The sequence below is a fragment of the Camelina sativa genome, chromosome 9 (genome assembly GCF_030686135.1).
Source record: "Camelina sativa cultivar CO46 ecotype springtype chromosome 9, ASM3068613v1".
Lineage (NCBI taxonomy): Eukaryota > Viridiplantae > Streptophyta > Magnoliopsida > Brassicales > Brassicaceae > Camelina > Camelina sativa.
The window spans coordinates 22,149,084-22,167,254 of NC_141888.1; the positions used below are offsets into that span (position 1 = coordinate 22,149,084).

Consider the following 18,171-nt stretch of genomic DNA (forward strand, 5'->3'; position numbering starts at 1 on the left):
ATCAAATATAATCCTTAACTCTTCAGCTCCCTCATGACTCATATGTTTTGTTTTAAAAATCTCCGACACGCTCCGATTACGTCCCCTAAAATCGCTAGATTCATCTTCTCCGCCTCGATTAATGACTAATCCCCGCCTAGCATCGATTATCCAATTATGTCTGTCTAATTTGATTATAATCCGTCTAATAATATTACTTCCCACTTAATTTTGTATATATTGATAGTTTTTGGAGCCTGATATAAATAAAATATATATTTTTTTTGTTTTTTAGACATTTAAATTAAGAGTTTATGATGTTTTACAACAACTAGTGTACAAACTTTTGATAAAAATCATAAAACTTTCTTCTAAAACTACTTTCTTCTAAAACTACGTGTTTATGTTTTTACTGTAATTTTAAAGACAGTACTATAGTTTTATATTTTATTTGATATTTTTCTTTTAACATAAACAGAATTATATATATATTTAGTACTATATTTTTATTTTATTATAATTTAATAAAATAACTCTAAAACTAGTACCCGATTAACCCCATTTGATTTCTGATTTTTTCGCTAGGCGCTAGGCCCACCCCGATCGCCCGACTAGCGCCTAGCGATTTCTAAAACATGGCTCATATGTCACATGAGTAGCAAAATAATGAAATATCTAGATAATTTTTAGTGAAAAAATTGAATTAGATGGAGTTTTTGTAGTATAATTAAAAAATGTTAATAAAATCTAGTTTTAGTAGATTAATGACGTTTTAATTCACTTGTAGTTATATTTTTGACAGGCTAATTATATATCGCAGAATATTTTTCAGTTACAGCAAAAACGCGAAAATTTGATGAATATTATGAATGGTAAAAAATAGTAGAAACAAGTTTTCAGTAAAAATGAGAACTAGGGTTAAACCATTCATCCTCATTAGTTTTACAAAATAGTCCCTAAAGGTTTAAGATCATATGGGTGTTTTTGTAAATAAATATAATTTAAGACGAATTTATAAACTGGAGGATAATAAAGGGCTCCTCAAAAAAATCGATACATTTTATCATCCTTCCTTCGTAGCTGAATCGAAAAAAATAAAGGTCAAGTTTTTGTGTATCTTCTTCTTCTTCCTTTGTCTTTGCGACAATTGTAGATTCAAAATTTGATCCATGACACTCTTCTCCACAGCTTCCTCTCTCATTCGCTACAGCTTTCTCAGGCATGCGGTTCTTCTACTTCTTCCTCTCCTTGTTAATTTTTCCGATTTCCCTGATCGAAAGCTTTAATCTTTTTCTCATACTTAACGATGATTTGGCTTGGCATTACTATTGAATTGCTAATGCAATTGAAAAAACTTATGGGTTGTTTTATTGAAACCAGAGATAACTCTCTCTTACATCTCATTTTGTATTCAGGATTATAAAGTATTGATCTTTGTGATTGTTTTCATTTGCTTTACAGAGAAATGAAGCCAAGACATTAGAAGCTTTTGTGTTGTTTTTGTTGTTGTTGTTGTTGTTGTGTGTGTGTGGTTCTGGAGAATTTTGAATTTTTTTGTGTGGCAAAGTTGTGTGAATGGGAGCTCCAAAGCAGAAGTGGACAGCAGAAGAAGAGACAGCTCTTAAAGCTGGAGTACTTAAACATGGAACTGGAAAATGGCGTACCATTCTCTCAGATCCTGAGTATAGCTCTGTTTTGAAGTCTCGTTCAAATGTGGATCTCAAGGTAAAAAAACAAGAACTTGGAAAAGAAGAGAGAGAGAGAGAGTATAGAAACTTACATTGTTTGTCTAAAAACATTATTTTAACAGGACAAATGGAGAAATATAAGTGTAACAGCTTTATGGGGATCTAGGAAGAAGGCTAAACTCGCACAGAAAGGAACTCCTACGTCGGGTCCTAGGCCAGATGATAATGCTACAGCTATTACCATTGTGTCTCTGGCTAATGGTCACATTGGTGGTGATGTAGGAGGACAGCTGATGCTTGATGCTCCATCTCCTCCTGAAGCTTCTTGTGAACCACCAAGAGCTTTTAAAGGACCTTTTACAAGGTTTGGCTTCTTCTTGTATGAATTCTTGATGTTGTGGATGTAGAGTATGGGAATAGTGAAGCTTAAAGGCTTACTTTAGTCTAAGTTTCTTGAAGATAGATCCTGAGTTCTGATATGTTTGTTGTAGTGTGGATAAGATTATATTGGAGGCCATTACCAATTTGAAGAGACCGTTTGGTCCTGACGGCAAGTCGATCTTGCGGTATATAGAGGTACTCTTTCTATGTCGTTGAGCATTCTTTCGATGTCATTAGGCATTGCGGCATCTATATACAATCATCAAGGACCTTAGTGTAGCTGTAAATTTTTTCAGGAGAATTTCAAGATGCAACAGGATATGAAACGGCTTGTGTCTTCAAGACTAAAGTATTTGACAAATGTTGGAACATTAGTTAAGGTAAAAAGAACACACTTTGATCGAAACTTCCGCTTGCAAAAATCACATATTTATTACTTACTTAACAATGGTTTACTTCTTGCATTTGCTCTCACCTCTCAGACAAAGCACAAATATAGGATTTCTCCAAACTATATGGATGAAGTAGCTAGACAGAGGTCTCCTCAACTCTTTTTGGAAGGAAACAAGGAAAATACTCCAAAACCAGAAGAGAACGGCATCAAAAATCTTACTAAATCCCATGTAGATGGAGAAGTTTTAACAATAAAGGGCATGACAGAAAAAGAAGCTGCTGCAGCTGCTGCAAGAGCCGTGGCGGAAGCAGAATTTGCAATAGCAGAAGCTGAAGAAGCGGCAAGAGAGGCAGATGAAGCAGAAGCCGAAGCTGAAGCTGCCCATATATTTGCAAAAGCGGCGATGAAAGCTTTGAAGTATAGGATGCATAGCCAAACTCGGTAAGAAATAAGAAATCATTGATGTTGTATGAGTACTATTGATACTGTATTGTTGATATTATCGTTTTGATATAATCTTCAGGTTATGTCATTATTTCAAATTTGCATTGCTGCAGTGTTTTTGGTCAGTTAACAGTGTACATTCTGCAGCTTGTAATGTATTCTAACTCCATTGACTATGTAAAACCTGTTCCTTTTTTCTTCTTCTTCTGTTGATCTGTTTTTCCTAGTAACTTTACAGTGTTCTCGTGACCCATTTGAAACTGGTTTGAGGAGAAATAAATAAGTCAATGTCCATTGATTGTACAACAGAGCTTATTTCCATTTCCTTGGATTTTTAGAAGTTTACAAAAGGCACTTCTGTTTTAGTGTTTCTGAAATTTTAAAGCCTTAAGAATAGAAAACAATTCACATCTGCTATACAAAGACTGGACCAAACCAGACCAGACCAACAGGTGAGACAGAAGACAAATAAAGACAAACTCTTGTTTCACACGAATAAAATTGTCTTCAACAATCATCAACATAAGACAGAAGATCAAGAAGAGACGACATCTGTTGTTGGTGAAGTTAAGTTCTTTGATATTGAGTGATTTACAGCCCAATCGGTGATCTGATCAATGGTTGTAGGGTTCTTGCAAGATATCATGAAACAGCAGACTTCTCTATCTGTAAGCGAACTAAGCCCCCTGCAACAATAACAATGCAAGAAACATCATCATAAGCTAAATGAAATGCCTTCTGTGTGTTCAGTATGAAGAAACAGCTATACATTTCTTCTGTTAAGGCTTCTTTGGAGAGAGCTCCAGGTTTGTCAGTCTTGTTCCCAATAACCAGAAGAGGGATACCCTTAAGCGAAGCATTGCTCAACAAATCATGGAGTTCACTTTTCGAGACACTTAGGTTGTCAAGATCTGCAGCATCAACTACGTACCTAGAATTGGAATCAACATGAAACTATATTGTGAGCCGGGCATTAAAGATAACAGAAACCTGAGAGTCTAATAAGATCCTTACGCAATCGCAGAAACCTGACGGCAGTAACGTTCCCACATGCTGCGGAATCTTGGTTGACCACCAAGATCCCATAGTCTGATTGTAACACTTTCTTTTGTCACTTTCCTCATGTTAAACCCGACCTGATAAAAAACAACAAAGACGAATCTCTTCGTGTTGATTGAAATACGTATTTTATAAGAGGTTTAGTGTAACACTTACGGTAGGAATCATGTCTTCACTGTATCCACCAGTCTAAACAAGAAAAAGATGAGAGTAGATATCAGATTTCCCAAAACAAATCACCAAGAACTAAATGTTAAGAAAATATAAAAGGGATGCATAATAACTCACCGCAAGAACATTTACAATTGATGTCTTTCCTGCATCTTGAAGTCCTACCAGAGAAAGCTCCATTTCTTGCTTGAAGAGAAGAGACTGTATAAACTTTGTTAAAACAAACAAATAATAGATTTCTAAAAATATAAACCAAGATATAAGAGGGACAGCACTAAGTTTTGTTTTTTTACTTTAGTACAGAATATATAATTTTATATTAGATTGCTGAGACCTGAGGTAATGGAGGCAACAAGCCACACCAAATATTATTTTACTTATAAACATACAACTGTAGTTGGCTAAAGTACCATTGAATCCTTATTGATTATTTAGTGACCCTAAGTACCATTGAATCCTTATTGATTATTTAGTGAAATTGCAATGTTTCAATTTACCTTCTATGTGAGAGACTCTTACTACAGTTGCAGCTATATAATACGCAGAGTTTATATCTCTTCCTACTGAACGCCCGTAAAATTACTAGAAGAGTAAAAAAAATAAGGTCACTTATGTTTTTGTGTTTCCAAAATTGCAATTGCAAAGCCTTGAGAATAGAAAACAATCCACATCTAATATACAAAGACAAGACAAGACTGGACCAAATCAGGCCAGACCAGCAGGATAGACAGAAGACAAATAAAGACAAACTCTTGTTTCACAGGAAAATTTGTCTTTAGCAATCATCATCATCATCATCAACAAGACAACACATGAAGACTAAGAAGATCAAGAAGAGAGAATAATATGTTCTTGGTGAAGTTTTAGTTCTTCGACTTTGAATGCTTTACTAGCCAATCAATGACCTGATCAATGTTGGTAGAGTTCTTGCAGGATATCATGAAACAGCAGACTTCTCTATCTGCAAGAGACGTAAGCCCCCTGCAACAATAAAAATGTAAAAAACATAATTAGATAGAGCTGAATTGTGCTGTTTTTGGTGAAGTTCAGATGAAGAAAAAGCTATACATTTCGTCGGTTAAGGCTTCTTTGGACAGAGCTCCAGGTTTGTCAATCTTGTTCCCAAGAACCAGAAGAGGGATACCGTTAAGCGAAGACTTGCTCAACAGATCATGGAGCTCACTTTTCGAGACACTGAGGTTGTCAGGATCTGCAGCATCAACTACATACCTGGAAATGGAATATAACATGACAACATGAAACCAAACTGTGGGTGATACAAAGTGAAGAGAAACCTGAGTCTAAAGATCCTTACACAATGGCAGAAACAGCGCGACAGTAACGTTCCCACATGCTGCGGAATCTTGGTTGACCACCAAGATCCCATAGTTTGATTGTAACATTTCCTTTTGTTACTTTCCTCATGTTAAACCCAACCTGAAAATAAAAACAAAAGTAGAATCTCTTCATGTTATTCCAAAAGAGCAGGTGAAAGATGTAACTTTATAATAAATATAGTACTTACCGTGGGAATCATGTCTTCACTGTATCCACCAGTCTAAACAAGTAAAAACATAAGAGTGACTATCAGATCCCCAATCACAATCTTATGAGTGTTAAAAAGAGAAAATCAAAAGGGAAGCATAATACTATACTAACCGCAACAACATTAACAAGTGATGTCTTTCCTGCATTTTGGAGTCCTATCAAAGAAAGCTCCATTTCTTGCTTAAAGAAGAGGCTGCAAAAACATATCGAAACAAAAAAAAAAATGAATACCGAACTGAAATCACTTTTGCCCAGGGCACACGAATAGAGCATAGAAACAAAACTAGACACCAAAAAGAACCAATCTTTCAAGAAATTTTAAAATTTCCAGAACCTGTTCTACATTATATGCCATGCAAAAAAGGTACACCAATACTTTCTTGCTTCATAAAGCACAATAATCACACCGCTAACTTGAAAGATGCTCTCATTCTTACATGGCTAAAACTGGCAATCTAAAATCTTAAGAAGACAGATTCACTTTTCTTCCCCTTAATGTCACCACAGAAGAACCATGTCAATCTAAAACTTGGCAAATCTAATGCTTATAAAAGCTAAAAGGATAAAAACTACAGAACGTTTCTATGATAAGTACAAGAAGAACCATGTCAAAATCAGCTCCAACAAACCAAATTAAGAACAAAACCACGATTCAAGTACAGCTGAGTTGATTACGGTGATGATTTCAATTCCAATTTCTCATAAATTTTCAAAATTCAGCGGACCAAAGCAACAAACAAACTCAAAATCTCAAGATAGAACATAATTTTTTAGCTCAATATAATCAAAACAAGAGCAGAAAGATTGAATACGAAGAAATCTAAAAAGGAGGGATCTAACACACCTACGAAGCCAATTGAGAAAAGCTTCCCACAAACCCATTGATGATTTCACAAAAACAAACAGATCCGCCTGTTAGAATTCTCCTCCACGGGATCTCTCTGAGAAGAGAAGCTTCTTCTTCTTCTTTGTCCTCCCTCGTTCGTCGCCTGCTCTCTCTCTCCCCCAGTGACGGCGAATTAAAAAGAGTCAAAGCTACGTAATCTCTACCGTTCGATTTTTCTTCTGGTCCACCAAATTAACGGTTTAGATCTGCTTTTAATGTTTTGGTTGATACACCGAGATTCATGGGGTTGCTATTTTAAAAATTAATTCATCATTTATTTAGAAAAATTGAATTAGCCAATCAGAGGAGAGATACGGTGACACATATACACCAGAAGTTAGGAATAAGAGAATTGTATGGATTAAATAAATGAATCACCTAACCCACTCGCGTTTTAAGAAGCGCGTGTGGACCACGTACGTTACCGTCCATAGTTTTTTTTTTATATTTATTATAGCTGGGGACGGTGGTAGCCGCCAAAGGATTTTGGCGGTGGTGGTGATATGATCGGGAATGTGCAGTTTACACGTGTCGTTTTTCAATCATTTGTGGGTTGAAATCTATATGTTAATGGGTTCTTTGTCATGGGCCTTTTTTTGACCCACTATTGATGAGTCCACCCTTCAATGATTCTTTTTTTTTCCTTGTGATGATGATTATGTTATTTACATCTTTCATTTCCTTCCATTCATGAATCTCTTTATTGTGTATTTCCTTATGAAATGTTAGTTGAAGCCAAGTTTATCTTCTAAAAGATATAATAAATAAATGATTTACTTATTTCTTTTGTCTTTGCTGCCATGTTTTGAAGATTGGAGTGAGATTTTGACTAAAATGACTAGTGTTAAAAGAAAAAAGGAAAAATAAAAGCTTTCATTATGTTGCAAAACTATAAATAGATTAAAGTTTTAAAGAGTTTCCCTTCATTAACTTTTTTTGTAATTTTTTGGCTTCTGCATTAACTGTAAACATAAATAAATTGAACAAGCGAGAGACAAGATAAACAAAAAAAAGGTGAAAAACGAATTGGTCAACCACTAACGCCGTTATAGGTTTAACACTTTCTTATTGCATGAATTATTATCCAATTATTGCTTTACAGATATTAAAAAAACGTACACTAGACCATATAAATCCAATAATGTGTGATTTCTTAATATGCCAACAAAAAAGAAAAAAAATCAGAACTCCCCTAAAGGCTAAAGCTAAACAAAAAAAAAAGAAGCATATTTTCATCGAATAACTTAACTTGTCGTCTTAAAATTTCTCACATATATTGGACAATTTACATTTTACAAAACTACTACTTGAAGCTATTATTATTTTAAATTGGAAGGAATGGTATATAATTAGCATTAAATGATTAAATACTGAAGGTGAAAATTTTTATTAACAGGACAATCATTACATTACTAAAATCAAATGAAATTAAAATAAGTGAAATTAAACAGCACGACAAGATCCCAAGAAAAAGCAAAAAAAAAAAACAAAAAAACCAGAAAAACTCATCAGACTAGTAAAGAGAAGTATCAGCTGCGGTCTCGTCCTTTTGGTCGCACGTCTGAATCACCATTATCATCATCATCAAAGACCTCTCTTTGTTCCCGTGACAGATCCTTCTTAACCAAAATACTTCACCGACCCATTCCTTTTATTTCACCCAACCCAATTCTACTCCTGGGTTCCGTAATTACGTTCCCGGGTTCGACCTTCTTCTCCGGACAATCTGAATATATCAAACTTTGTTGTTTTCTTCAGACATTGCTTACTCCAGAGCAAGCTAAGCTATTTCAGACTCTTCATTACATGTCGGAAACTTCGGCTCCGGCTTGTCTTTCAGGTGAGTGAGATCCTCTCTCCTAATTTTTTTGTTGTTGTTATCTCCTGTCTATTTGGGATCTGGTATCAGAAATTATGCTTATTTTTTGCTAATTAAGTTGCTGATTTGACGAACATAGCATTAGTTTGATTATTTTGCTTATGTTGAAGCCAAATCTGTTACAGGGGAAAACATTTGTAATCTCCCCATAGAGTAATTAGCTTTGCATTAGGCCAAAACAAATCTATTTTGCTTATTTAGATCACTTTCTTTTATTTGTTAATGTAACAGTTGTACTTCAACTTTTGGGTAATGGATACTTATGGTTTCTTTGTTTGGGTGTGTGTTTGTTGAATCTACTACATAGGTTGTGTGTTGTGGAGATAGGATAGCTTGGAACAAAGATGAGGATAATGAAGAACAAACACAACAAGAAAGCAACGTCTTTGCGTTGTTCACCTTTCACTTTAGTATCAGCAGTTGTGGGATGTGTTTTCATGATTCATCTAACCATGTTATATTACAGCAGAACATATAGTGTAGATCTTGAAGTTTCACCTCAGTTACTAATCCACCATCCCATTGTCCGTGAGCTCGAACGTGTTGAAGAAGAGAATATTCATATGCCGCCTCCGAGGAAGCGTTCTCCTCGAGCTATCAAACGTAAACCTAAGAGACCAACCACTTTGGTAGAAGAGTTTCTCGACGAGAATTCTCAGATTCGGCATCTTTTTTTCCCCGATATGAAATCTGCTTTTGGTCCTACCAAGATTGATGTTAATGACACATCGCATTACTATTTCCCTGGTAGAATTTGGACTGATACTGAAGGTAACCCGATTCAAGCACACGGCGGTGGCATTTTGTATGATGATGTATCTAAGGTTTACTATTGGTATGGTGAATACAAAGATGGACCAACTTATCTTTCTCACAAGAAAGGAGCCGCTCGAGTAAGTTTACACTTTCTTGCTTTCTTGAGTAATGTCACACAATCTTGAAATTTTGAATCAGAAATGTGAAAAACAGTTTCTCTTGGATTTGTTTTCAGGTTGATATAATCGGTGTTGGATGCTACTCATCGAAAGACTTATGGACATGGAAAAACGAAGGCGTTGTATTAGCAGCCGAAGAAACAGACGAGACACATGACTTACACATCTCCAATGTACTCGAACGGCCTAAAGTAATCTACAATTCAGATACAGGGAAATACGTGATGTGGATGCATATAGACGATGCAAACTACACTAAAGCATCAGTTGGTGTAGCCATTAGCGATAACCCAACAGGTCCGTTCGAATACTTGTACAGTAAAACACCACACGGGTTTGACAGTAGAGACATGACCGTCTTCAAAGATGATGACAACATAGCCTACTTGATATACTCATCAGAAGACAACAGCGTGCTGCATATAGGTCCTCTAACCGAGAATTACCTCGATGTGAAGCCGGTTATGAAGAGAATCATGGTTGGACAACACAGAGAAGCTCCTGCTATTTTTAAACATCAAAACACTTACTACATGATCACTTCTGGTTGTACTGGATGGGCACCAAACGAAGCATTGGCTCATGCAGCTGAGTCTATAATGGGTCCATGGGAGACATTAGGGAATCCATGTGTAGGTGGTAACAATATTTTCAGGTCAACGACGTTTTTCGCGCAGAGCACGTTTGTGATTCCGTTACCAGGTGTTCCTGGTGTGTTTATATTTATGGCGGATAGGTGGAATCCAGCAGATTTGAGGGATTCGAGATATTTGTGGTTACCGTTGATAATTGGTGGACCGGCTGATCGGCCTCTTGAGTATAATTTCGGGTTTCCTATGTGGTCGAGAGTTTCTGTATATTGGCATAGACAATGGCGGTTGCCTTCACCAACAGAGAAGAAGATTGCTTAGAACAAAAAAGAGACTTTTTCACTTTCTTCTTTTGGTCTGTTGTGTCACTGCTGCTCATTGTCATTGTTATTGTTGTTGTTGTTGTGCTGCTCTGTATTCATTTACAGGTTAGAAAGAGAGAGAGGCTATAGGCCATTGTGAATACATATCACTTTGAGGATATAGTGTATGATGAGTTCTATTACATTTACTTTAGGACACAGTTCTGTTACATTTTCGTTTACATGTTCTGTTAGGTCATCCCCAACGGGGGATTTAAGAGAGGTTGTAACTGAAAAGAAGCAAAAAAATAAATCAGAAAAATCAAAATAATATAAGAGAGCCTCTTAATTAGTAGACTCGTTTATGGAATAAGAGACCATACGTGTCACTTATGGGTTGGAACAAAAGTAGAAATAGAATTTTTTTTTTTTATTCCGATCGAATATTTCTTCCTTTCATATCTCTCTCTTTCTCTCTCGATCTAAGTCCAAAATTCACAAAGGAGACTGAATGAAAGGGCTATGGAATCAAAGGAGATTGGGGTAGGAGGAGATCCGATGCAAAGTTTGTGATTAAATCTGCGGATGGGCAATCGGAGGTTGTTGAATCGACTCCGAGATTGAATCGTTTGAGATTTGATTTTGGAGTCGATTGATTCGGATGAGATTGAAGCTATTGGAATCGGAGGGTAAACAAGTGTGAACTTTGGGTCTGAAACGATATGGTTATGATGCCAATGATGACTTTGGGTCTCAATCTAAGGTTTGTTTTGTTCCATAATTGTTTCGGTTTGGTTCTCTGATTAACTGTTCCGAGCTAACTGTTCCGAGAATTGAAGCATTTTCATGGTTTTTTTTTTTGTTGGTTAGTAATCAATCTTAAGAACAGAACAATAGACATTAAATTTTAAGATCTGATTCTTTTTGTTTGAGAGAGTCTGAGACTGAGTTTGTTAATTTGTGGTGTAAAAAAAAAGAATGGCTTGAAGCTGGGAAGTTGCAGAGCGTAGTGTTAGTCATAATGAGCAAAGCCACTGGTGAAGTCTTGGAGGAGGTGGAATTTTCGGATTGAGACTGATACTGAAGTTGTTGACAAAGGGCTAGTGTGTTTTCTTTTTCTAATCTTGGTGGTTCTTGTTTTCACTTGTGTGTTAGCTCTAATCTTTATGGAACTTATTACTTCAGTGTGCTTGTGCTGAGGGAGAAAAGTGATAAGGAGATCATGAGGGAGATTCAAGCTATCATGAGACAGGTTGCTTCCAGCGTTACTTACTTGCCTTGTCTTGATGAAACTTGTAAGTACCTAATCATTTTGACACTTATTTGGGTGTATTGGGCTTTCTTCTTCTTTTAATTGCATATGTCTTATTGTTTGTGTTTAGGCGTGTTTGATGTATTGGCTTATACGGACACGGATGTTTCAAATGTTTCATTTTGACACAAATGTTTAATGTATTGGCATATACAGTGGTACAGGATCTGTAGGAATTGAAGCCATCAGTCGAAGATGTTCTGTAGGAATTGAAGCCATCAGTCGAGGATGTTTCAAATGTTCTACAACTAAACTTGGAACACACTGGGTTTGTTGATGCGTCGGTTATACACACTGCTCCAGTCGAAAATTTCTTGGAACGTGCAGATAAAATAGTAGGCATGTCTTGTCTTTAAGATGTTAAACAGTTTTCAGTTTCATAACTTGTTATTACTTGCAAACTTCAGCTTTCTTTTGTGTTTGTTAAGATTATTCTTTACTATCAGGCAAGGATTGAGCAAACTTCAGCTTTCTTTTGTTTTTGTTAAGATTATTCATATTTCTATTTTAAAATTTTAATTAAAAAAAAATTCAAATTAAGAGACTCAAAATTAAAACCCACCATTGGAGGACAAAATTTTAATTAGGATTCCCAAAGTTCTTATCCTACTAAAAGTACAAAAGATATTAATTAAAAAATTTAAGAGCTCCAAAAATATAAACCCCCGTTGGGGATGACCTTACATAACATCTTCTCCTATGTTCCGACCCGGATCCGGAAAATTTTAATTTGTTCTTTTCAAAATTAAACCCGACCCGGACCGGACCCGAACCTGGAAAAAGGGGTTTTACCTGTTTTAAAATTAGGTCACCCGCAATAAACCCTTGTCGACGTTTCTATTGCCGGTGATTTCGTAGTTCGCCGTTAGACGGAGAGACAAAGTAGAGAGATTTCGCGGAGACGGTGTTGTTTAGAATGGCTGATCGAGAGAGAAGTGGAGGAGATAGCAGCAGCGAAGAGGAAGATCCCAAGTGGAAAGCTGCAATCAATTCGATAGCCACCACCACCGTTTACGGCGCCTCCGCCGCGAAACCCGCAGCTACTCAGACACGTGAAAACGGAGATTTTCGTCTGAAACCTAAAAAGCTAACACATGGACAGATCAAGGTCAGTCATTAGATACTAAAGAACTTAACCAATGCTAATTTCATCTACATGTAGCTCTGTTGATGGCAATTAGATTTTTATTGGGCTATTGACCACAGAGTTGATTGTATTGGAGTGATTAGTGTTTTTGGGTGCTCTTGGAACTCTGTGTTCTTACTATTTTTTCTATCCCTAGTCTGTGTTCATTGTTGGTTAGGTATTGCTTTATCGAGTTAAGTATTGTTTCTGATTAAGGTAAGCTTGAAAACAGGTTAAGAACCTTTTGAATGAGATGGTGGAGAAGACTTTAGACTTTGTGGAAGATCCTGTCAATGTTCCTGAGGATAAACAAGAGAATGACTGTGGAGTTCGGTTATTTAAGCGGTGTGCAACTGGCATAATCTTTGATCATGTAGGTTAGTCATCACCGCTTGCTCTCTTTGGAGACTCCATATCTGAAAATCTTGAATCGTATTGTTATTATGAATCCGTTGAGAAACTTATACTTTCATGATTTTCTTGTATAACCAGATGAGATTAAAGGACCTAAAAAGAAGCCTAATTTACGCCCTGACAGAGGACTTGAAGGAAACTCTAAAGAGGTTGTTGTTAATCTTGTTTTTTACTTCAAGCATTGTTTTGTTTTGAACCGATGATGAATCTGTCAAAGCTAATTTCTTTCTTGTTTTGTGTGGTTACTGCAGTTTAAGAAACGAATAAAATCAATTTCTGTTGATGGGTCGGATATTTTAACTTCTGCTATGGAAACGGCTAAGAAAGCTTCAGCTAGATTAGAGGTGAAAGAAGCGGCAGCAAAAGCTAAAGCTAAGAAAGAGGAAGAGAGAATCGCAGAATTGAAGAAAGAAAGAGGAGAACAATGGTTACCTTCTGTTGCAAGGATAATGAAAAAGGAAATGAAGGTAAGTTATACGTAAATTCTCATATTTGTGTTTCATTCTCGTCTTAGTTAGTAACACATCAACTTAACAAATCTCGCTATATATATATATATATGCAGCGTGAAAAATATGCGAGATATTAGTCTGCAATGTCGTGAAGATCCATCGAGCTTTCCTTCTTTTGAACTTATTATTAGTTTTGGAGTCTCATTAATCGAAGAAGAAACACAGAATCATTCACTCTTGGCTACAAAACTTTTATTAGTGAAAGAAGGTTACGAAATTTTTTGTTATGTAGAGTAGAGAGAGAGATTATTTGTTCTTGATGTAGTGAGAGTGAAGTTCTTCAGAGATGTTGCCATCATCATCATCGTCTTTGATCCAGACGAAATCTTCTAACCCATCATAAATCTCCTCGACTGCAAATGCATTTTTCTTGGCTCCTTGTTTGTTGGATGTATACAAAGCCTTCTTTATTCCTTTGATCAGTCTTTTTCCGAGACTTTTCTGCGGTTGCGGTTGATGCGGAGATGCTCGTGTTCGTTGGAACGTCGTGCTTAGGTTTGAAACCGATCCTCTCTCGCCTCTATGCGTCTTGTTTACGTTACTCGGTTGATGAAAACTAGCTGATCGAGCAGAATCCATCACGCTTCTTGACCTCGACTCGATGATGATCCGTTCTGATTTCTGCTTCTCTGATTCTTTCGATAAGAATCTCTTCATCGCGTCGAGCTCTTTCTCCAAGCTCTCGATCCTCGAGCTCGTTGAATTCATCGCAGCTCTGAGCCGACAGTTTTGCCTCGCGGCTGTATCTCGCTGCAGAAGCGAACCGAGCGTCACTGAGGAGTCTCTCGCGTCCGCAATCTCTCGGTGTCGGCCTTCAACAGGAGGAGCAGTAGAGGCGACCGCAGCAGCAGCCATGATCGAGTGGCGCGTGTTTAGCTGCTCTTGCAACATGGCGCGCACGATAAACCTCAGGGGCATTTTCGGGTTTTGAACAGAGTGGAGTAGTAACGGCGGTGAGAGTTTGTCACAGTCTATCGAATTACATATCCGAACCTTCTCTTCCTCCGTTATCTCTCCGTCATGTACCTACAAAAATTTCCAGCCAATCATTAGATGACACGTAACCTAATCAGTTAAGATTTAATTTAAATGACGAAACTACCTTTTACCTTGACATAAGCATCAACGACTCTGTAGAGCAAATCGTGACGCGGGAACCGCTGCTGCACGGCGTCGGCGAAGATGCTAAAATCGCCGGCGGGAAGTCTGACGGCTTCCTCGAGAAACTCGTTAACGCAGTCACCGTCTCCGATTTCCGTCAAAGCTTCGACGCATCGTCCGACCAGAAACGCTGTCGTTTCGGACTCCGGAAGCTGAAGAAGACACGAGCGGAGAACGATCTGAATGTAATCAACGTTGACGAAGACGACTCGTCGGAGATAAGACTCAGTCAAGTTCCTCAGACTCTCTCTTCCTCCACCGTTGTCTCCTCTTCTTACAGCTTCCGTCGTCATTAGAAGAAGCTCGACGGCGATTCTTAACGAAACGACATTGAACGGTGTTAGTTCGACGTGAGCGCCGTAACAGAAACCGGCAATTAACGAGAACGTTTCAGCCGTTATGTTTAACGGCGGTGAGAGAGTTAATTCTTTAACGCCCGTTAGGTGGCGTTTTAAATAGCCACTCCTTGTTGACAGAGGATCCTATGGGATAAACAATAAACACATCACATAACCTCCCCAATAAAAACCAAACCTTTTTTGCCTATTTCCAATAAATGTGTTCATCTTTTAAAATTTGTAACAAATATACAATTAAAAAATACCATGAAATCGTTGATTTTTTAATATGAAAAATGAAAATATGTTCGAAATTGACAAAAAAGAAAAAAGTTTGAAAAAAATGTGTAACCTTGTGAAGATGGAACCTTGTGCCTCCCACATTTACGAACACATCAGGTTTTGAGTTATTAGCCAACGACCTGAATAAAAAACAAAAATATATAGAAAATAAACATTGTAGCTAATATATTAATTAACACCCAAAGAAAAAAAGGAAAAAAAAAAAAGAAGAGAAATTACAATGTGGTAAAGATTTGGTAATTTACTAAAGAGGAAAATTACCATTTATGGACTCTAGAATCAAGCTCCATGGAAGGAGAAGAAGAGAGATTGATACGTCGTTGATGATGATGAGGAGAAAGAGACAGAGATGATGAAGAAGAAGAGAAAGAGGAATTAGAGTGGTCGACGACGTAATCTTCTTCTTCATAGATCGTATCTACAAACCCTAAGTTTGTCCATCGCTTCATTGTCTTTTTTGAGAAAGAGAAGAAGATGAAAAAAGAATGAGAATAATATGGTGTGATATCTCTTAAGAAGAAGAAGAAGAAGAAGAAGAAGAAGAAGAAGATTCGAAATCGCCGGTTAGGTTTTGAGAGAGTAAAGAAGAGAAGGAAAGATTGAACAGTGAATAAGGCAATAAATGTGAGAGCAATATGGGAAATAAATGGATTTGTTGTGATCGTTATTATATGCGTGAAAGTCTTTAAATGCGTTTTTTCCTTTTTCTTACACCATATCAATAAACCTTCTTACTATCGTATAAAGATGGACCACGTCCACATGTGTTACAAATGTACATATTGGTTCTAATCTAACATTCAAATTTTTCACGAGATTTCAACTAGGTTTAAATTAGCTTAAACTGTTGTGTATATATAGTAGTACTAGCCATTAAGTCTGATTGGACTTTTTCTTACTTGTCGTTTGTAGTGATAACCATGGATTGTTTATATCAATTTATTCGTACAACCCATCCTTCAGGAGATTAGTTTGATCGGGCCTATTCAAGACATATAGTCCACACTTTCCATGTCATGACACTCATTTTTTCTCTTCATAATTTGTCATATTTTCATCCAACCTAGCTAGTTCTTCATATATCCTTTACAACTTCCTTCATATATTGAAATTTTAGGAGTCTTTGGATGTAAACAATCCTTTTCGTAAATACGTTTCTCAATAATCCGGACATATCTCTGAGAGTTTTGGAGATCATGTATGTCAAACAGTATTATAGCAATTAAAAAAAAAAAAAAAAATTACAATGATTCAATTATGCTTTCCGGTCCAAAGAGAAATGAAGGGTTTGGATCGAAACTTTTTAGATAAAAAAAAAAAAAAAATCATGTTAGTCAATAACTGAATTGTATAAAAAGTCATAGTTTTCTTTTTCTTGATGATGTGTTATCTTATATGTGTAGGAACTTCTTTATACAGTATTGTAACTTTCTGAATTAATTAACGAAGATATAAGCTACATACAGTATTTCATAAATCATCCAAGCTTTATGTTTTTTTTTTTCTCTTCTTTTCACCAAAATCTAAATTGCATGATATAAAAAAAAGCTTCTCTAAATTGCATGATACAACTAGTCAATAATAACATGATACCAACCATATACCCATGGAATCGCTTTGTTTTATGACTATCCTCTTCCGTTAAACTTGATTGCATCTAATAAAAACTAGTCCAACTGTAATTATCTTTCACTTTCTTCTTCTTGTAATTTCTCTCCCTCTATTTCAAATCACATGAGAACTTATTCTGGGCCAAAACTATAGTTTATATAAACTCAGCCTAAAATATTAAAATCTGAAACAGGCCCAAGCCCATTATAAAAGAAAGCCCTAATTTCCAGTTAAACCTAGCTCGACTACAGACTATATAAGCTTCGTTAACACTCTACGTCTCTTCCTCATTCACTCGAAAAAAAAACCCTAGATAGATAGAGAGACTCAAAACCTCCCCCGGCGGCGAAAATGAAGTACAACCCAAGAGTGACCTCTTCCCGTAGGAAGAACAGGAAGGCTCATTTCACAGCCTCATCAAGCGAGAGGCGTGTGATAATGAGCTCTCCTCTGTCAACCGAGCTCCGTCAGAAGTACAACGTCAGATCCATGCCGATCCGCAAAGACGATGAGGTTCAGATCGTTCGTGGTACCTACAAGGGACGTGAGGGCAAAGTTGTCCAGGTGTACCGTCGCAAATGGGTGATTCACATCGAGAGGATCACAAGGGAGAAGGTGAACGGAACCACCGTGAACGTAGGGATTCAGCCGTCGAAGGTGGTGATTTCGAAGCTTCGTCTTGATAAGGATAGGAAATCGCTTTTGGAGAGGAAGGCTAAGGGACGTGCCGCTGCTGATAAGGAGAAGGGTACCAAGTTTACTTCTGAGGATGTTATGCAGAACGTTGATTAAGTAAGCAAAAAACAAGATTTGAACTTTTTTTTCGAGAGAGAAAAAGGTTTCATCTTTTAGTTTATTATTATCAGTCGCTTCTTTATGTTAAGTTTTGTTTCTGGAATGTTATCACTGTTTCGTTATGGTGTTGGACATGAGAAGACATGTTTTGATTTTGAATATTTGAAGTTTGATTATGGAGTTTGTCTCATTTTCCCATTTTTGATGTAGTTTGGTTTGTTTGGTTGAGGTTTTGATGAATGTGGGTTGTTTGATTGATATTTATGTGGAAGCTATGTTGGTTCTCTGTGATTTGATGAATGTGACTAGGTTAGCTGGTGGTTTAACGATTACTTGTTGAATT

The 18,171-nt window shown here is 36.8% G+C and overlaps 7 protein-coding genes and 1 long non-coding RNA gene across 12 annotated transcripts; 5 read left to right on the forward strand and 3 right to left on the reverse strand.

Annotated features, from left to right (window-relative positions):
* Positions 1-1,044: 1,044 nt before the first annotated feature.
* On the forward strand, positions 1,045-3,116 carry LOC104711513 (telomere repeat-binding factor 3). Of its 2 annotated transcripts, XM_087463965.1 has the most exons (7): positions 1,045-1,198; positions 1,441-1,704; positions 1,790-2,031; positions 2,159-2,243; positions 2,345-2,428; positions 2,531-2,883; positions 2,966-3,116. In XM_087463965.1, exons 2-7 carry the CDS (start codon positions 1,555-1,557, stop codon positions 3,048-3,050), a joined length of 999 nt encoding a protein of 332 aa, XP_087320091.1. In that variant the 5' UTR covers positions 1,045-1,198; positions 1,441-1,554; the 3' UTR covers positions 3,051-3,116. The 2 variants fall into 2 exon arrangements, with proteins under 2 accessions (XP_087320091.1, XP_010426515.1); XM_010428213.3 differs by having other exon boundaries at positions 2,531-3,116.
* A 34-nt stretch (positions 3,117-3,150) lies between these two features.
* Positions 3,151-4,378, reverse strand: LOC104715485 (ADP-ribosylation factor-like protein 8a). The gene is made up of 5 exons (XM_019229746.2): positions 4,234-4,378; positions 4,102-4,134; positions 3,901-4,022; positions 3,656-3,817; positions 3,151-3,572 (listed from the first exon to the last, which is right to left on the reverse strand). The coding sequence occupies exons 1-5, from the start codon at positions 4,294-4,296 to the stop codon at positions 3,422-3,424; spliced, it is 531 nt and encodes a 176-aa protein (XP_019085291.1). The 5' UTR covers positions 4,297-4,378; the 3' UTR covers positions 3,151-3,421.
* Positions 4,379-4,730: 352 nt separating this feature from the next.
* LOC104711514 (ADP-ribosylation factor-like protein 8a) lies at positions 4,731-6,844 on the reverse strand. Its single transcript, XM_010428214.2, has 6 exons — positions 6,509-6,844; positions 5,776-5,857; positions 5,642-5,674; positions 5,432-5,553; positions 5,185-5,346; positions 4,731-5,097 (listed from the first exon to the last, which is right to left on the reverse strand). Exons 1-6 carry the CDS (start codon positions 6,544-6,546, stop codon positions 4,980-4,982), a joined length of 555 nt encoding a protein of 184 aa, XP_010426516.1. The 5' UTR covers positions 6,547-6,844; the 3' UTR covers positions 4,731-4,979.
* Positions 6,845-7,944: 1,100 nt separating this feature from the next.
* Positions 7,945-10,486, forward strand: LOC104711515 (uncharacterized). Its single transcript, XM_010428215.2, has 3 exons — positions 7,945-8,390; positions 8,737-9,322; positions 9,421-10,486. The coding sequence occupies exons 2-3, from the start codon at positions 8,774-8,776 to the stop codon at positions 10,273-10,275; spliced, it is 1,404 nt and encodes a 467-aa protein (XP_010426517.1). The 5' UTR covers positions 7,945-8,390; positions 8,737-8,773; the 3' UTR covers positions 10,276-10,486.
* A 134-nt stretch (positions 10,487-10,620) lies between these two features.
* Positions 10,621-12,030, forward strand: LOC147938505 (uncharacterized). Of its 3 annotated transcripts, none has more exons than XR_015565234.1 (4): positions 10,621-11,019; positions 11,234-11,359; positions 11,442-11,551; positions 11,725-12,030. It is a non-coding gene; the product is annotated as an uncharacterized LOC147938505 (long non-coding RNA). The 3 variants fall into 3 exon arrangements; XR_015565235.1 differs by having other exon boundaries at positions 11,234-11,355; XR_015565236.1 differs by having other exon boundaries at positions 10,698-11,019; positions 11,639-12,030.
* A 224-nt stretch (positions 12,031-12,254) lies between these two features.
* On the forward strand, positions 12,255-13,937 carry LOC147938506 (uncharacterized). 2 transcript variants are annotated; one of them, XM_087467657.1, is made up of 5 exons: positions 12,255-12,676; positions 12,927-13,071; positions 13,187-13,257; positions 13,360-13,575; positions 13,674-13,937. In XM_087467657.1, exons 1-5 carry the CDS (start codon positions 12,485-12,487, stop codon positions 13,695-13,697), a joined length of 648 nt encoding a protein of 215 aa, XP_087323783.1. In that variant the 5' UTR covers positions 12,255-12,484; the 3' UTR covers positions 13,698-13,937. The 2 variants fall into 2 exon arrangements, 1 of the variants encoding a protein (XP_087323783.1); XR_015567234.1 differs by having other exon boundaries at positions 12,371-12,676; positions 12,927-13,067.
* LOC147938507 (BTB/POZ domain-containing protein At3g49900-like) lies at positions 13,707-16,075 on the reverse strand. The gene is made up of 4 exons (XM_087467656.1): positions 15,684-16,075; positions 15,472-15,541; positions 14,730-15,263; positions 13,707-14,646 (listed from the first exon to the last, which is right to left on the reverse strand). Exons 1-4 carry the CDS (start codon positions 15,869-15,871, stop codon positions 13,867-13,869), a joined length of 1,572 nt encoding a protein of 523 aa, XP_087323782.1. The 5' UTR covers positions 15,872-16,075; the 3' UTR covers positions 13,707-13,866.
* A 1,222-nt stretch (positions 16,076-17,297) lies between these two features.
* On the forward strand, positions 17,298-18,026 carry LOC104711519 (large ribosomal subunit protein uL24z). The gene has a single exon (XM_010428218.3). It carries the CDS (start codon positions 17,385-17,387, stop codon positions 17,823-17,825), a length of 441 nt encoding a protein of 146 aa, XP_010426520.1. The 5' UTR covers positions 17,298-17,384; the 3' UTR covers positions 17,826-18,026.
* The last annotated feature ends 145 nt before the right edge of the window (positions 18,027-18,171 follow it).

Coding starts and splice junctions, on each gene's coding strand:
- LOC104711513 (XM_087463965.1), top strand. CDS start 1,555: ATGGGAGCTCCAAAGCAGAAGTGGACAGCAGAAGAAGAGACAGCTCTT. Junction 2,032..2,158: donor TTTAAAGGACCTTTTACAAG/GTTTGGCTTCTT, acceptor TGTTTGTTGTAG/TGTGGATAAGATTATATTGG. Junction 2,244..2,344: donor CGATCTTGCGGTATATAGAG/GTACTCTTTCTA, acceptor AAATTTTTTCAG/GAGAATTTCAAGATGCAACA.
- LOC104715485 (XM_019229746.2), bottom strand. CDS start 4,296: ATGGAGCTTTCTCTGGTAGGACTTCAAGATGCAGGAAAGACATCAATT. Junction 4,135..4,233: donor CAATTGTAAATGTTCTTGCG/GTGAGTTATTAT, acceptor TTTCTTGTTTAG/ACTGGTGGATACAGTGAAGA. Junction 3,818..3,900: donor CGTCAGGTTTCTGCGATTGC/GTAAGGATCTTA, acceptor TTCCAATTCTAG/GTACGTAGTTGATGCTGCAG.
- LOC104711514 (XM_010428214.2), bottom strand. CDS start 6,546: ATGGGTTTGTGGGAAGCTTTTCTCAATTGGCTTCGTAG. Junction 5,347..5,431: donor CGCGCTGTTTCTGCCATTGT/GTAAGGATCTTT, acceptor TTCCATTTCCAG/GTATGTAGTTGATGCTGCAG. Junction 5,098..5,184: donor GAAGCCTTAACCGACGAAAT/GTATAGCTTTTT, acceptor TTATTGTTGCAG/GGGGCTTACGTCTCTTGCAG.
- LOC104711515 (XM_010428215.2), top strand. CDS start 8,774: ATGAGGATAATGAAGAACAAACACAACAAGAAAGCAACGTCTTTGCGT. Junction 9,323..9,420: donor ACAAGAAAGGAGCCGCTCGA/GTAAGTTTACAC, acceptor ATTTGTTTTCAG/GTTGATATAATCGGTGTTGG.
- LOC147938506 (XM_087467657.1), top strand. CDS start 12,485: ATGGCTGATCGAGAGAGAAGTGGAGGAGATAGCAGCAGCGAAGAGGAA. Junction 12,677..12,926: donor TAACACATGGACAGATCAAG/GTCAGTCATTAG, acceptor GCTTGAAAACAG/GTTAAGAACCTTTTGAATGA. Junction 13,576..13,673: donor TAATGAAAAAGGAAATGAAG/GTAAGTTATACG, acceptor ATATATATGCAG/CGTGAAAAATATGCGAGATA.
- LOC147938507 (XM_087467656.1), bottom strand. CDS start 15,871: ATGAAGCGATGGACAAACTTAGGGTTTGTAGATACGATCTATGAAGAA. Junction 15,542..15,683: donor GATTCTAGAGTCCATAAATG/GTAATTTTCCTC, acceptor TTTTTTATTCAG/GTCGTTGGCTAATAACTCAA. Junction 14,647..14,729: donor TCGTTGATGCTTATGTCAAG/GTAAAAGGTAGT, acceptor AAATTTTTGTAG/GTACATGACGGAGAGATAAC.
- LOC104711519 (XM_010428218.3), top strand. CDS start 17,385: ATGAAGTACAACCCAAGAGTGACCTCTTCCCGTAGGAAGAACAGGAAG.